At 54.1% G+C, this 12,945-nt stretch overlaps 1 protein-coding gene across 1 annotated transcript in view; it reads left to right on the top strand.

The window, feature by feature from the left end:
- LOC144730134 (copine-8-like) overlaps positions 1-12,707 on the top strand; it is a 79,902-nt gene extending 67,195 nt beyond the window's left edge. Inside the window, exons 15-20 of the mRNA XM_078610715.1 lie at positions 1-104; positions 1,183-1,310; positions 2,027-2,129; positions 2,295-2,352; positions 3,349-3,422; positions 5,008-12,707. The exon at positions 1-104 is cut by the window's left edge and continues 78 nt beyond it. Coding sequence (XP_078466841.1) covers positions 1-104; positions 1,183-1,310; positions 2,027-2,129; positions 2,295-2,352; positions 3,349-3,422; positions 5,008-5,235 — 695 coding nt within the window. The 3' untranslated portion in view covers positions 5,236-12,707. The remainder of the gene's footprint in view (positions 105-1,182; positions 1,311-2,026; positions 2,130-2,294; positions 2,353-3,348; positions 3,423-5,007) is intronic.
- The last annotated feature ends 238 nt before the right edge of the window (positions 12,708-12,945 follow it).

Here is a 12,945-nt window from a genome sequence, read left to right on the forward strand (position 1 = left end):
TCGGGGAGATCGTGCAGGACTACGACTCCGACAAGATGTTTCCCGCGCTCGGATTCGGGGCCAAGCTGCCGCCAGATGGACACGTGTCCCACGAGTTTGCGTTGGTGCGGACCATGACACGGAATTAGGGTCGACTGTTTATGCTCACGACAACACACGGCGAATCACGTTCGTGAAACAGTCGATTGCTTACGACTTTTGCACCTGCGATTAGCACGGTTGGCTACGTACGGCGCAAGCGAAGTTCAACATACGTACTTACATATCAGTGGAGCACGCCTGCGATCCAGCGCTGGATAGTGGATCACCGCACACAGATGTTGCGAAACTCTCTTCCCGTGGGTGCCACGGAGGTGCAATACTCTGGCATGCCAAGAGAAGGCGGCAGAGCAAGCGGATCATCTGTATGGGAACAGAGTGTTGCTCCCTCGTGTTTGTGAGTTTTCTCCGGGTACTCCGTTTTCCTCCCACGTGTATAATAAGCACAGTGCATCATTAATTGGCTGAAAACATCTTGAAATAAATCCCAATGTGGCGGCAGGGCTCTCCTGAAAGAGAGTCATAGGACTCAGCGTGGCTGTCCTGGATAAACAAATGAGTTATTATTATCACCATTCATTTTACAGAGTTAAAGGTGTATTTATATATGACTATATAAGCACTGCATGAGAGTGGAAAGCGCTCATGGTAGCCAAGCACTATAGATGGGGTTCAGCAAAGATGGTCATGTTTGGTGGGACACTTGTGCGGGATAGGGTAGGGCCGATTGCCGGGACAGACATTGGAGTGGTCTCCACGAGACCGCCGATGAGGGGGATGAGAAAACATCAGGCCAAATGGTGGCAGAGACTGTCAGGGCAGATCTTAGAGGTCGCTACGTGTATCCTGTGCAGCAGCTGCGGGATCTGGCATAGGGGGTAGAACGTCTTGGAAGTGAAGAGGAGGAGGAGGGGGTGGGATGTGGTAGGGGTAGCATCAATTGCTTTCGCTATAAACACATTTTTTTTTATCTTGTCTTCAAAAGGATGTTGGCCTAGTGGTCAAGTCCAGCGAAGGGTTGGCAACCAAAACACAGGGAACGAACCTCAGAGGTGTCGTCCGCCGAGGAGATGGAGCGACGAAACCGGCTCGTGCGATGTGTGTGTGAACGTCTCTCCCCCTCCACGTGTGCGTCGCGTACAGAACGGAAATCCGCAAAACCCGTACTGCAGCGGGATCGAGGGGGTGCTGGAGGCCTACTACCAGAGTCTGCGCTCCGTGCAGCTTTACGGCCCCACCAACTTCGCGCCCGTCATCACGCACGTCGCCAGGTCCGTGCCGGGGATTACGATTGTTATTATCATTCCGCCCGTTCACCCAGGAGAGCCTCGCTGAGCCGCAACGGTGTTTTTTTCAGGAGGGTCCTGATATGTTTTCACAGTAGGGGGCAATGTTGCTGCTGTGTAATCCCAATTCAGTAATTTTCAGGTTATATTTCAGCACTGGGATTTTGGGCCAATGCCAGTTACATTGTAAAGAGGAAGGTCACGAGTTTGTACTTGAACAGGTGCAGAAGGTTTATGGGTCTCTGTGCCTGTCTATTAGTCTGCCTGTGCGTGTGTGAGTGTATGGGTTGATTCACCTCCACGTACTCTCTGCTCCAGCAACCGAGGCATTCTGTTGAATCCCTCAGTCAGCCGTCGCTCGGTACGACGTCACTCATCCTCCTCTACTGCCCTCAATTTCTGGAACTCCCCCCAATCCATCCGTGGCATTGACTCCCTCTACGCCTCCTGAAGTATAAACCTGGGCCTTCCTTTTTCCTCCGCATATTGCACCCTTCTCTATCAAAATTAACATGCCCACCGGTTCGGGACAGCTTCCTGAGATGCGGTTCTTGCTGCCCTGGTGACCCATTGTTCTTTATCCCCATGGTGAGCCCCTCCGTGACCCCCCCCCCTGTTTTTACACGTCACTGTCATGTCCAGCTCCCTCTGATCTCGGTACCCGTGCCATGCACACGTGCCACGTGCATGCCGCCCTGCAGGTATGCCGCGTCGGTGTCGGACGGCTCCCAGTACTTTGTGCTGCTCATCATCACGGATGGCGTCATCTCGGACATGGCACAGACCAAGGAGGCCATCGTGCACGTGAGTGAACGTGCCGCAAACACCGACGCACGTGCGGCCAGGGGGGGCGGCGCGCACCCGGCCCTAAATAAATTTGCCCCCCGCGCCTAAACGATGCCGCGTGGGCGCCATGATCGCTGAATCCGTCCCTCGCTGTGTGCCGCCCTCGTTTTTCCGCGTTCGCAGGCGGCGAGTCTGCCCATGTCCATCATCATCGTCGGGGTGGGACCGGCAGAGTTCGACGGTGAGAGCGCCGACTTTTCCATGAAATGCCCGCCTGAGCAGACAACACGACCCCAGAACACCAGGGAGCTCTTGAGATGAGATGAGAGCCGACGCTCCTCGACCCTTTTGGCCGTCGCGCCAAGGTGGCCGGCGCCGCCTCACGAATAGGTTGAGCCACCAGCTTGAGTCGGTTCCAACGACTCGGCTCCACAGGCAGGACCCACCCCCTCCACGCCTCCCCCGTTGTGACGTCGCTGGCTCTTATCTTGCAGCTAAGCCTAGGCTGAGTGTCCTGGGCTGTCTTGCGCGAGTTTGATTGACGCTTAATGAAGGAGATAATTCTTAAAAGTTATATCGTTGTACTTGTTATTAAAGCAAAGTTTTTGTCGAGGTGGCCGGGTGGCTCAGGAGTCGAGAGTGCTGAGTTGGCACTGCCGAGATCCTGACATCGAAGCTGTGGTCTCGAGTGTAGCCAGTTGATGTTTACAGCCCGGTCACCAATGACTACACTAACAAACCCATCACATTCAATTAGAATTTTAACTTCATTTGGCTAAATACCAGTTCAGCTCTGAGAATTACAAGTATAGCGCAGGCTTCCACGTAATGTAGTGGGACATGTGGGAAAGAATGCGGATAAAACAAAAAAAATCACGTGACATCAGTGGCGGGTTATAACAGAGCAGGTCCTGGGCCTCCTTTAAGTCAATCATGTACTTAAATGAGTACATGGTTGCGGTGCGTAAACATTCGCTCTGGGGAGATGAAGATGGCCGAACGCGGTTCAGGCCACACCATCTTCCTGGGCACCATTCTGTCATTAATAGGCGCTCGCTAATTAGGACTACCCATGCAACGTGCCAGTCGCTTTGGCCCGGACGCCACTGAAAAGAGTGCATCTTAGCTCAATGGGCCTTACCTGAATTTGACTGACTGACTTGCCCCAACAATCTATGTAAGCTATGTGGGGGGGCAGCGGTGGAGAGATCTAAATCTTTGTGTGTGCATCTGGCAGCCATGGAAGAGCTGGATGGAGACCAGGTGCGAGTGTCGTCACGGGGCCAGGAGGCTGAGAGGGATATTGTCCAGGTAACGCTCGCTCCCTCTCGCTCCCTCTCGCTCCCTCTCGTTCCCTCTCGCTCCCTCTCGTTCCCTCTCGCTCCCTCTCGCTCCCTCTTGCTCCCTCTCGTTCCCTCTCGCTCCCTCTCGTTCCCTCTCGCTCCCTCTCGTTCCCTCTCGCTCCCTCTCGCTCCCTCTCGCTCCCTCTTGCACTACAAGGCTCAGATCATGGCAGAGGTCTGAGCGGATTTGCCATGCCCGGGGTGGAGCTTCCAGTTCCTACCTCGCTTTGCTGGATAGGGGCCGTCCATAAATGACGTCACTCACCTAGGGGGGGGGTCAGACATTTGTGACGATGTGTGACGAGGGGGGGGGGGGATTTGAGAAATGTGACGTCACATCAAAATGCGCAACTTTAAATAAATATAGACAACACGTTCTACTTAATTAAATAGACTTTTTAATAAATGTTTTATCCTACATCAGAGTGCAGCGCCACATTAAATATGCACTACAATGACAATAGTTTAAAGCGATTTGAAGCATATTTTTACGTGAGGGGAGCAGAGCTTTGTGACGTCATATTTGAGAGGGGGTCTGACTTTTTGTGACGCCGTGTGACGAAGGGGGGGGGGGGTCAAAAATCGTCCAAAATTGCGTGGCGTCATTTATGGATGGCCCCATATGATCCATACACAATAAGAATCAGAATCTGCGTTTCGACTGGGTGAATCCGATGAGCTATGAAGCTCTTTTTCACATGTGTCCAGTAGGGGCGCCAAGGTGGCGACGAGATGTCATCTCCCTCGCCTGGTTTGGAGGAGGTCGTGGGTTAAATTCCGACCCTGATGATGTCGGTATATTAGGAGTTTGCATGTTCTTCCCGTGGTCGCTTGGATTGTTCTCCAAATCCTCCAGTTTTTCCCTTCACATGTAGAAACACGCGTTGAGATTAAATAAATGTCCACCTAATAAGCCACCTCGCTGAGCTATAATTTGTGGCCAAGTTGTTTCCGAAAAAGATCTATGTAGCTCAGTGAGCCTTACCTGGTTAATAAAATAGTTTACTTGTAGGTGCGGGTCAGCAAGTTACAACAACAAACATTACAAACAACAATTGCAGTGCAAAATAGAGAAACAGTTACACGTACATACATCCCCTTTGTGAATCAACTGCTGGATGAGTACCGTTCCACACCGTGCGGGTCATGGGAGTTGTTTGACCAAACTTCGCCACGCTGAGCAGTGTGGGTTTGATGAAGGTGGACGCATAGAGAGTATGGCACAACATTGGATTCGTCTGCGCTGTAAAGCGATGTCCCGCTCAAATGAGCGGAGAGATGGTGCTCCTATTACGTTTCTAGACCGGAGCCATCAGTGGAAATTACACATTCCTGTAGCGGGGGCGAGATGATCCATAGCATAACCTCTGTTCACTTCCCCACAAAGTGGTACTGATTCTATCGACCGAGCAGTGAGCAATGATGGGCTTGACAACTCCGACTGGGACTTGGACCCCACTACCCTCCCTCACTTCCTAACCCCCTCCTTCCCCCTCCCCCCTGTCCCTCCTCGCCCCCCATCCCTGCGTCCCCCTCCCACCCCCCTCCCTCAGTTTGTTCCATTCCGGGACTACGTGGACCGGGGAGGCAGCCAGGTGCTGAGCATGGAGCGCCTGGCGCGGGACGTCCTGGCCGAGGTGCCGGAGCAGTTCCTCTCCTTCATGAGGTCCCGCCGGGTCCCACCGCGCCCCGCGCCCCCCCCTTACACGGCAGCGGGGGGCCAGGGGGGGCCGGGGGGCCCCGGCGGTCAGGTCGATGGCTCGTTGGGGGCAAACGCATAGCCGGCGTGGCACCGCACGCCCGGGGGCATCGCTGGTCGTTATAACCGTCACCGTCTCTTATTCATCAGCCGTGTTGTATCCGCTGCCGGGTGAAGGCCTCCCCCCGCCAGCCCCTGCCGCCCCCATCCACCTAAACCTCGCTGGTGCCTTCTCACACGGTCCAGCGATGCCACGATCCATCTCGCTCGCTCGCGCGCACGAGCCGCCCTCATCGCTTCATCTCAACGGCGACGGCCCCCGCGGCTCGCGCAGCTCTCGTACGACGGGGTAATATATTTCAGGATCAGAATATTTATTTACACTGGAGGAATCCGATGAGCTATGAAGCTCGTTTTCACGGATGATCTGTTTCCTGTGCAGAGCGATTCCACGACATGTGTTGTCACGTCGGTCACAGAGGAAGCAATCATCGCGATCGTAATGTTGTGGAATTATAAATAACGGTTGTAGACATGTATTTTTAGTGATCGTAAAAAAAAACGTTAAGTATGTTGACGATATAACAATCGGTGGACTGGCTTGTGCTATAACGGAGCACGCTGACGGAGCACCCTGGAGGAATCACCCCTCCGCCAGCAAATCAGCCTTCCACACCGACGACTCACAGCTGCGTTCTGTTTAACCAGGGCAGCTTCTACACTATGAGATCTCTTTTACCAGTGGCAAAATATAGTAGTAGGTTTTTACCCCTTTAAACTGGTACAAAACTGACACCTTTATTGCAAACATGATGCCTTGAATAAAGGTGTCAGTTTTGTACCAGTTTAAAAGGGTAAAACCTACTACCAGGGCAGCTTCGTCGAGGAGTCGAGACCTGCTCAGAAAATAACACCGCCATTAAAACACTGGCCTTGGAAGGCTTCTAAGCAGTGGCGTCGTGTCGTTGGTTGCCATGGGTCCTGGCGCAAGGAATAGAACGGGGCCCCCTGTTCATTCCCACCCCCAACTATTTGTAGCCCGGTGCCTGGGCCGTTTCACGCTGTGGGCCTCAGTGCAGTTGCACTGCCTGCGGACTTGATGGCTACGCTCATGTGCGCAGTTTGGTGGAGAGGAGGGGGGCACGGGGGGGGGCAGCACCCCCCCCCCCAAAACCGAACAGCTTTATTAATTTATTTTTAGTAGTTTGTAATAAAGTTTCAAAATAAATAAATAATATCCGCCCCAAACTCCGCCGACACTGCCCGTAGGCCAAAGCGCTTGGAAGTTTGTTTTTATACGGAAAGAAAGGCGGACTCCCGTCTAGCTGTTTATTTATTTGACACCCATAATAAACTAAACTTTTGTAAAAAAAACTATTTTTATTTTATTTTACCAGGTATGGTCCACTGAGCAGTGTAGCTCTGTTTTAGAAGCGACCCGGCCACAAGCGATAGCTCAACGAAGTGGCTCATGACGTGGGAATTTATAGCGGCAGCCAAACACTCTAAACGCGTGTTGATTCTAAATGTGGAGGGGAAAAACCGGAGGACCCGGAGAAAAATCCACGCGACCACGGGGAGAGAGAGACACCGCAAACTCCAGGGTCGGGATCGAACCCACAACCTCCTGTATACCAGGCGAGGTAGTTAACATCTCGCCACCGCGGCACCTAGTCTCCATGACAGCAAAGCCTTTGCATCGTGTACGTGGGTCGGGCTGGAATCGTGGCCCCCCCACCCGCGCCCTCACCCCTGCTAACCCACGTGGGATGAGTCACGCTCCACGGGGACCGCACGCGCGCGCCTCTCGTGTCCCCACGTGGCGGTCTCGTTGGTGCGGCGAGCCCAGACGCGTTGCCGCGAGCCGCTTCGTCGCTCCCCCCCCTCCTCCCCCCCTGGGATTTGTAACGGCGCCCCCCCCCCTCCTCCATCCCCCACCGTGCCCTCTGCGGTGCTCGTCGAAACGCCTGCAAGCGCCGCCGTGGCTCTTCCCCACAATTGGCACTTATTCGTGAAATCTCGCTTTGCTTTTCATCATCGACACCGGCTGTCTCATACGTCAGCTCATTAGCGAGACAATGTGCTTTTGTCTCCCCATACTCCCCGTTTGCTTCAACGTCTGTATCGTACCGCCGAGTACGTGATGGGGGAGTAGTCAGCCTCGTAGCAGCACGAGGCTGTCATCTTCGAGCCTTGATTCTCTGTAATCGGGTTGTTATTGCCTCCAACTCTGTTCTCATGTCATCACTTTCCAGTCTGTGCAGTCCCGATACTCCTCCTGGAATCCCGCCCAAGCAATCCATCTCGCACACTCAGATCGTTCTCTCATCGAGCTCCCTTGTCGTCATACGGGATTCTGGACCATAGATCAGTACCGGAGCGACCATCGACTTGGAAAGGCCTCGATCCTGGGCACTGTCAGTATGTGGGTATGTGGTCATCGCTCACTTTTAAATTAAAGCAAAAAACTCAAATATTTTCTTCACACATTGTTAGCGGATTCAGAACAAGTTGGGAAAGAATGCGTTGCACAAGAGTGGATTTCAACGCACGCTTGTCTTTGCAAGTATTTAATGAGCAGTAGGCAAGCTGACGGGCGGTTTTCATGGAAAAATGCGTTTGCATGCTTGCAAATAGTCGTCTTTGCTCTGGTTTGCGTCTCCAAGATCTAGATAATAACGCTTTGACCAATGTGGCCGTTGCAGGGCCAGGCTTAAGCTTCCTAGCAGCAATAGATTCGGATCGACTTCCTAAGCGTTATCATGCCCACCCCCTGTGATGTACAGACGAACGGACGGACGGACAGAGCTAACGCGTGCACGTTTCCAGCCCCGGTCAGAAAGCATTTGAAAAGTCGTGATCGTAAGAACAGCACTAATCCGGTATATAGGAAATCGAACACGCTGCCTCTATTCAAATAACACATTTCCACGGTCCCTTTTTGATGTTTTTTAATTTCGTCTCTTTCAAAAACCTGCCGACCTGCGGCGCCAAACCCGACCCGTTTCCCCCCCCCCCACCCCCCGTTGCGCAAATCCCGAGCCGAATTTCCGCATCCCGCCGGTGCCAAAGTGGAGCCGCCGCGCGTGGCCGGGTCAGTGCCGGCCCGCGTCGTTCAGCCGTGCCAGAGTGCCTTCGAGGGAGGGCCCCGCAATCCCTGAGGCTTTCCCGTGGCTTGCCAGGTAGAGGTGGAGATATCAGCTGAACTCCCGAGTGACTCCGCGGGGCCACGGGGAGAATGGCTCCTGCGTGCGTGCGCCGTCACGCAATTGAGTGTGAGGAGCGATTTCAAAGTGCGTGTCTCGCCGGCCGTTTGGAAGGTTTACGGCACATGGGTGAGCAAAGCGTCATGGTGCCCTTCTCGCTGAGATTGTGCGCCTCCCTCGCTCTCTGCGTTGTGCACTCTCGGCATCTCCGTGTATCTCTTGAGCCTGCAATTTGTTTTCCATCAGTCAGTCTGTTTCTCTGTCTGTCTCTCAAAGTTCTATATTTCTCTGTCAGTTTTCTCTGTGTCTCTCAATGCTTTTTTGATGGGTTCCTACAGCTGTACCTTTGTATTTTTCCTTCCTCTTGCGTCTCTTTGTGTTTAAATTCGTTTTTTTTTCTACATCCCCCCTATGTGTTCATCTCTCTTTGTCTCCGTGACCATATTTATCTGCGTTTGTTTCTTGCAGTCTATTTTTTTCTGTGTCTATATTTGGCCCCTCCCTATATCTATCTCTATTTCCCTCTGTTTTTATTTCCCTCCCCTCTCCCGCTCCCCCAATTGCATTATCTTGACACCCTTCATACATTTCCCGCCCGCCCCGTCACGGCTTTTCTCCCTGGGCTGCCACGTTTATCCCCCACCCCCGAGGCCGTACCCGGACCTCCCCTCTCCACAAATCCGTCGCAGCACTGCACCACTTCGTTTCTTTGTGGGACAGCCTTTTCAATGCCCCGTCATCTCCACCACTTGCGGTGCGTTTATTACAAAGCCACGCACGCAGCCGTGGCGGTGACCTCTGCCAAGCTCTGCCAACCTGCTCCCAAACGTCTCGCCTCACCCACGCACGGCACAACCCAGCACCCAGGCCCCACCCCAACACCACGGCACCATTCGATGTCACGTTGCCGTCGAGAGCACGGCTTCAGGTGCAGCGCGCTTGCGTCCAGTTCGATTCCCCGATGCCCAGGCGTGGCCCCGACACTGCCCCGTCCGGCAGGAGAGACGCGCCGCCGTCTCTGTATTTAATTGGCGAGGGGAGGATGCCCGAGGATGTGTCTGTGCGTGTATTAGTGGGGAGCGGTCGTGCAGCGGTTAGCGCTACGCTGCGCGACGAACACGGCGACCCGAGTTCGATTCCCGCTCACGGCCAACACCGGTGACTATTATCTGAACCGGTCCTGGGCCTCCCCTAAGTCGACTCAGCCTCAAACGAGTACCTGGTGCCGTGTGTAAACATCGCCACTGGGGAGATAAAGGCGGCCGGGCGTCGTGTTGGACACCCACCCCATCGTGTGCTGTGCCGGCCTTCATAGGTGCTCACTAACAGCTTGTTAGAGGCTATACGGGGGGACCATTGTCTTTGTGTAGTGAGTTCAACTGAGTCGCAGCCGTACACTTGGAGGCAACACATTTATTTAACATCAACACATGGGGTAACTCCCCCTTAACAGAATAACAACCTATGGCGGTGACCACCAGGCTAACTACACTAATTACAACGTAACTGCTACTACAGACTGGGACCCACAGCTCGGGTCCAGGTCCACGTGTTGGAGACTCAGAGAACGTATGACGTAGACGAAGGTTTCTTCAGGATGAACAACAACGCCGGCCCCTCTGGGGGACCCGGCTTATATCCTCTGCGGCGTGGCCGGCTCCGCCCTTGGCCACGCCCACCTTCCAGAATCCTCGAGCAGGATCTGGACCCCGACCACGTGACCACCCCTAGCCCCCACTCGGGGCCCCTTTGTAGACTTAACCAGTCACGTGTCAACCAGAGTGTCATGGCCTTTAGTAACCCCTTTCCTACGGCCGGCACTGCACGCCAAGCGTGGTAAACACCCAGCGCTGTCACTCAGCGCTCACCGGACCCCTCTAGGGCCACTACTACACAGTGACATCCCGAGATGTCACTACATTTGTGTTGGGGGTCGTCCATAAATGACGTCACGCACTTAGGGGGGGGAGAGTCAGACATTTGTGACGATGTGTGACGAGGGGGGGGGTTGAGAAATGGGACGTCACATCAAAATGCGCAACTTTAAATAAATATAGACAACACGTTCTACTTAATTAAGTAGACTTTGTAATAAATGTTTTCTCCTACAACATCAGAGTGCAGCGCCACATTAAATACGCACTTCAATGACAATAGTTTAAAGCGATTTGAAGCATGTTTTATGCCTTTTTGTGGGGGGGGGGGGGGGCATAGCTTTGTGACGTCATATTTGAGAGGGGTTTGACTTTTTGTGACGCCGTGTAACGAAGGGGGGGGGGGGGTCAAAAATCGTCCAAAATCGCGTGACGGCCCCTTGGGGTCATACCTCGCTGTCATCTCAGACCCCCTCGTCCCAGCGACTACCGTCCGCGAGTATTCACGCGCGTATCTTGTCATGAGCGGAGTGGCCGTGTTTACACAGTTTTTGTACTTCGTCCTGAGACGGCGATTGGGACGTTCTATAGAGGATATAGAATAGACGCATTATATACACGTAATATAAATCAATCTTGTAATCGTGTCCTCGTGTTGTACGGAGTGGCCCGAGAAATACCCGGCCACTCGAAATCGTTTACAGAATTTGTACACATTTGTGCAAACATCGTTAGCATCGCTTAGCACGTGTGTGAGCACGTGTGTGTTCACGTGTTGGGGAGTGGTGGCCCAGTGATTAGCGCACTGCACTACGAAGCCAGTGACCGGAGTTATATTCACACTCACGACCCATAATTGACAGCGAATATTTGATCCGGTATTGTTCTTCGCCTCGGTCGACTCAGCCTTAAATGAGTACCAGATGCGTTATAAACATAAGCACTGGGGAGACAAAGGCGGCCGAGTACGGTTGTTGGCCACCCACCCTCCACCTCATGTGCCGTGCCGGTCTTCTTAATATGTGCTCACTCACAGCACCTGCCCCAACAGTCTATTAAAGGCTATGTGGGGGTCTGTGTGTGTGTGGGGGGGAGCGGTGGGGGAGCGGTGGTGTATCGGTTAGCGCGCTGCCCTGTGAACTTTGTATCTCGCTGTTGGGTATCCATCTGCCAATATGGACGTGTGCATGTCCAATACTACTGCTTGTGTTGTCACGGTCGGTGCCGCTGTACCGCTGTCTCCCACGTGTTTCCAGCTTGTTAGCGCGTGTTGTTCGGCACGATGTCCGACGTTTCGCGCCACGTTGCTGGGGGCGTCTTCTCGAGCTGATTTGAGTCGCTCGCGTTTTCCCCTCGGATTATTACAGCCCTGCTGGCTGCTGCTGCTCACGTTGCCGATTGGCTCGGTTCTCGAGACGTACGTCGGCCCGGAACGTCGGACATTGGTGCCGACCCAAAACACGCGGCACAACCCGAAAACACGATTAGAGGACCGCGCGTCCGTGTGCGTGTCGAACGTGTAGGTTGCGTGTTGCTTCTCGGCGCGCACGTGAGTGTGTGCGCATGGCAATGTGTGCGTTGGTGGGTGCGTGTGGGTGGGTGTGTGTTCATGGGGTGGGGAGCGAACCCGACGACCCGCGTTCGATGTCCGCTAACGGCCAACACCAGTGGCGATTATCCAAACCGGTTTTGGGCCTCCCCTAGGTCGACTCAGCCTCAAATGACGACCTGATATAAAGTGTGAACGTCGCTACTTGGGAGACGAAGGTGGCCAGGCGTGGTCCTGGCCACCCACCCCCTTGTGTGCCGTGCGGACATTGTACGTACTGTATGTTGAATTTCTTTCGCACCGCACAAAGCCAACCGTGCTCATCGGAGGTGCGGGGGAAGGACAACGAACTAGACACCAAAATCAGTGCTAAAGAAACGAGTTTTCAATCTTGATGTTAGAGAACATCGCTTCCAGTGGCTTCCTAATATCGGAAGGAAGAGCGTTCCAGACGGCCGCAGAATAAACATTCGCTAACAGTCCGTTCAAGGCTTTCACACACAAGAGGATCCGTCATTGTGCTGTGAGTGTGTCCACGTGTCCATGGTTCTGGTTAGCGTGATGGAGTGAATGTCGTCCGTGTGCCAGTCGGGGTGTGATGACTTCCCTGTGCGCCGGTGGGAGCGGGGCCGCGGGGGGGGGGGGTTGAGCGATGTGCGTGGATGGCAAACGGCGTTCGGAAGCAGGGCCGCCCACAGGTGGGGGGGTGAGGGGGGGGTAGTGGGAGTGGGGGGCGATTTTCCCAGTCCCTCACACACAAAACGTGGACCCCCCCCCACACAAGGGGCCTGCAAGGAGCCCTGTGGGCGGTCCTGCTTCGGAGCCACACGCTTCATCCCGTGGGCGCGAGTGCACACGTGGACCCCAGCCAAGGAGGAGGTTGTTTTGTACAGACTTTGTGTTAATAAATGATCATAAAACACTGCGTCGGCACCACCAGCACTCGTGGGTCATATTAAATTTTCAGTGTGTGTGGCCCTGCGTACGACGCGAATGCCCTAATTCTGTTCCATTAAACAGAGCCGAGAGGTGGGATCCGCAGCGGCCTGCAGGAAGGGGAGATGGGGATGAAGGGAGTTGGGGGGAGGGAGATGGGGGGGAGGGAGATGGGGGGGAGGGAGATGGGGGGAGGGAGATGGGGAGGAAGGGAGTTGGGGAGATAA

The sequence above is a fragment of the Lampetra planeri genome, chromosome 34 (genome assembly GCF_965212315.1).
Source record: "Lampetra planeri chromosome 34, kcLamPlan1.2.h2, whole genome shotgun sequence".
NCBI classification, from domain to species: domain Eukaryota; kingdom Metazoa; phylum Chordata; class Hyperoartia; order Petromyzontiformes; family Petromyzontidae; genus Lampetra; species Lampetra planeri.